Source organism: Quercus suber, unplaced genomic scaffold, assembly GCF_002906115.3.
Source record: "Quercus suber isolate HL8 unplaced genomic scaffold, Cork oak 2.0 scaffold_353, whole genome shotgun sequence".
NCBI lineage: Eukaryota > Viridiplantae > Streptophyta > Magnoliopsida > Fagales > Fagaceae > Quercus > Quercus suber.
The window spans coordinates 732868-735968 of NW_027069805.1; the positions used below are offsets into that span (position 1 = coordinate 732868).

The 3101-nt window shown below is 31.7% G+C and overlaps 1 protein-coding gene across 1 annotated transcript; it reads right to left on the reverse strand.

The window, feature by feature from the left end:
- Positions 1 to 703: 703 nt before the first annotated feature.
- On the reverse strand, positions 704 to 2370 carry LOC112025833 (protein SIEVE ELEMENT OCCLUSION B). Its single transcript, XM_024058519.2, has 3 exons — positions 2161 to 2370; positions 1589 to 1675; positions 704 to 1241 (listed from the first exon to the last, which is right to left on the reverse strand). The coding sequence occupies exons 1-3, from the start codon at positions 2359 to 2361 to the stop codon at positions 885 to 887; spliced, it is 645 nt and encodes a 214-aa protein (XP_023914287.2). The 5' UTR covers positions 2362 to 2370; the 3' UTR covers positions 704 to 884.
- Positions 2371 to 3101: the final 731 nt, after the last annotated feature.

A 3101-nucleotide genomic window follows, 5' to 3' on the forward strand; every position in this document is an offset into this window, starting at 1 on the left:
ATACCATTTCTCCCAATCATAACTCAACCCGGCCCAATCCCTTAGACATTTATTGATTGTCTCATAAAGTTTGGACATTTGTTGTCCACATTTTCCAACTGATATCCCCACTTTTGAGTGGTGAAATAACAATTTTTCCGTTATGTAGTATCTTTGACTACAATATAATGATCATAATAATATAACATGGTCGAACATTATTTACAAGAGCTAACCTCTGTGTTTGTAGAACCATCATTGATGAGTGGCTTGAAAGTCGTCTCCTTGAAGGCCACCATGATTTCTATAGGATTTTCCATGACCTTCATGAGCTTCTGATAACGTATTTGCTCCTCAATATGTTCTATATGCGATTTTAGAAAGTTTAGAATGACATTGATTTTTTCAGCGAAGGGAAATAGTTCAGGTGATTTGTCCCTGAAATTACAAAACTACGGTTATGAATGAGTCAAAGAAAATTTGCTTTATGTTAAACCTAAATTATATCTGTGACATGGTGGAGAATTGAATTATATTTGACAAATTACCAATTAATGTTCCAAAAGCTTAATCTAAGACTTTCATTTCACAAGTGAGACTACTACCCTTTTTAAGTGGAGCCAAAAAACAAGTGGAAATTTTTAAAGAGGGAGGTAAGGTAGAGAAAAAGTTTGAACCTAGGACCTCATACTATGATAAATGTTTGATTGCCCAAAAGTTTAAATTTTTAAAAAATTGTGAATTTAATCATTTAATCTAACACTAATAAAATGACTTCAACATATATTATACATTTTCAAGGCTAGGACTTACTCATCGTTAATAAGACAAGACAATTGAGTTGTGCAAACTACAACAGTTATGATAGCCCAGTAAACATGTATTGGTATACTGTCCTTGGCTGTTCACAATGACGATATATCCTTCAAATCATTGTTCTTAAGTAGTTTCTCTAGCTTAAAGATGTACTCAACAACATCTATTGTTGCCTTGATCAAGTTGTTAAGTTCATCAATTGCATTCTTGTGTTTCAGAAGCCATGAACTCTCTAAGATGGTAGGCACCCCCTTCAAGATCCCCATTGATTTGGCGAGTAGGTCTGATTGATGAAGCTGATCAAGGAGCCAAAATTCACCATAGTCTAAAGCAAAAGCTGCAAGTGTCAACACTGCCTTTGCATTCCATGAATAAGTAGAGAGTCTTCTAAGTATTGATATTGTTAGTTTGTGTGCGACTTCCTCATCCAGATCCCTACACGACATCTGACGTTTACATTTTCATGATCACCAAAAAATACTAATGTAACTACATAGCGAAAGGATCAAATTCATCCTACATCTTGTTATTTATAAGTTGGTAATTCAAATGGTTTTGAAATAGCTGGTTTATAAGTGGTTCCCAAATATCATGATATCGAAGATTTTTTAGATTAAATATTTATAATCAGCTTATTGAAATTAAGCCCTAATGTATCTTTTCTTATAGTGTGTGTGGGATGAGAGACTACATACTTGTGGAATAATTAGATACTTGTAGAGAGTTACACACACAATCTAAGATGTTTCGGGGCAAAAAAAAAAAAAAAACTATTTTCTGTTATTATAATTACCTCAAAGGAGAGTTGCGTAAGTGTACACAATGGTGGGCTGAAGCAGGCTTCAAGGGCTTTCTCCTTCTGCTGTGCCTGGGTAGTATCCTATAGAAAATAATAACTAATTAATTGTAAGTAAGAAAAATCAAACATATATAAAAAGAGATTTAAAAAAAAAATCATTATTTCCTACTTGAGTTAAATTATAAAAAAAAATAAAAATCATGATTGTGCACATCAATAGTATCCACTCTTTTACACACCAAGTGTAAATTGTGGACATTAATGTTTACATTTTTCAAGAATATCGACATTTTTATCAGGTGTGCCGTGTGTGTGAGGGGTAGCTACTGTTGGGTATGTAGTAGTAATTTTCTAATTAAATAAATTATTGTATCTGCATCTGTTTGTACTTTTTATAATAATCTTTTAAAAATTCAATGCTTATGATCTCTATTTCATATCAAGAGGATAAAGTCGAGCAACGAGGTTTTGTCAAAGAAAGAATTGCGCTACCAGGGAAAAAAAAAGTTAAAATGAAAAAGAAAAGTCTATTTCTTATGTGTGGCAGTAACATATATATAAATTACCCGAGTATTGTCAACATGGGTTGCACCGTTGAGAATGCTTTTGACGACGATGAAAAGAGACTCAACATCAAAGTTTTTGTCAGCATGAACATGGGTTGCACTAATTTGATCCATGATCTTATTGTTAGACATGGTTGACACGCTCAGCTCATCCTCAATGGCTTTCTGAGTGGAAACTTGAGGCACCTGGTTGCTTGCCATAATTTATTAGCTTTTAAAGGTTGAACGATAGCCTGAACAATTTATAGGCATCAGAACTGGAATAAGGCACAACCAGCAAAGACTTGGAAGGGTATGCTTCATTAGCTTCAGTTTACAGTCACCACCTAAATCGGGTCAATTGAGTAACATTGACTGCTGTGGATTGAAGATTTGAGGCGGTAGACCATTAGGTCAGTCAACTTTTATTTATTTTTTATTTTGGAGAGAAACTTTCATTTGTTTTTAAGAAATACCACATGTGCGTGTTGTATTTAAATACCACAAGATTCAATAATTAATACCACAGAATATTACTCATCCCAGAAAGTTAAGTAATTAGGATTAGAATTCAAAAAGTAGTATATTTTAATTCTTCAAAGTTTTGGACTTTTAGAAATTCCAACTTACAAGAATTAAAATTCCTCTACGTGAAAATTTATGTAGTTTAAATGTATCTAGAATTTGAACTTATTGTAGTTTAGACAAACTGTATGTAAAATATTTTTATTCTAAAAATAATATAATAAAAACCCTTTATTTTATTTTATTTTATTTTTTTTAGTAATGATAATTTTTAAATGATAAAGATATCATTGAACATTGATAAATATCTCATTCAGGTATAAAATAAACATTTTATTTTCTAAATGTAAGTCTATATAATTAACTTTAAGAAAACAATTTGGAAAATTGAATTTAAGCGTTATATAACTTATATTAGACGAGGATATACCAGGAAA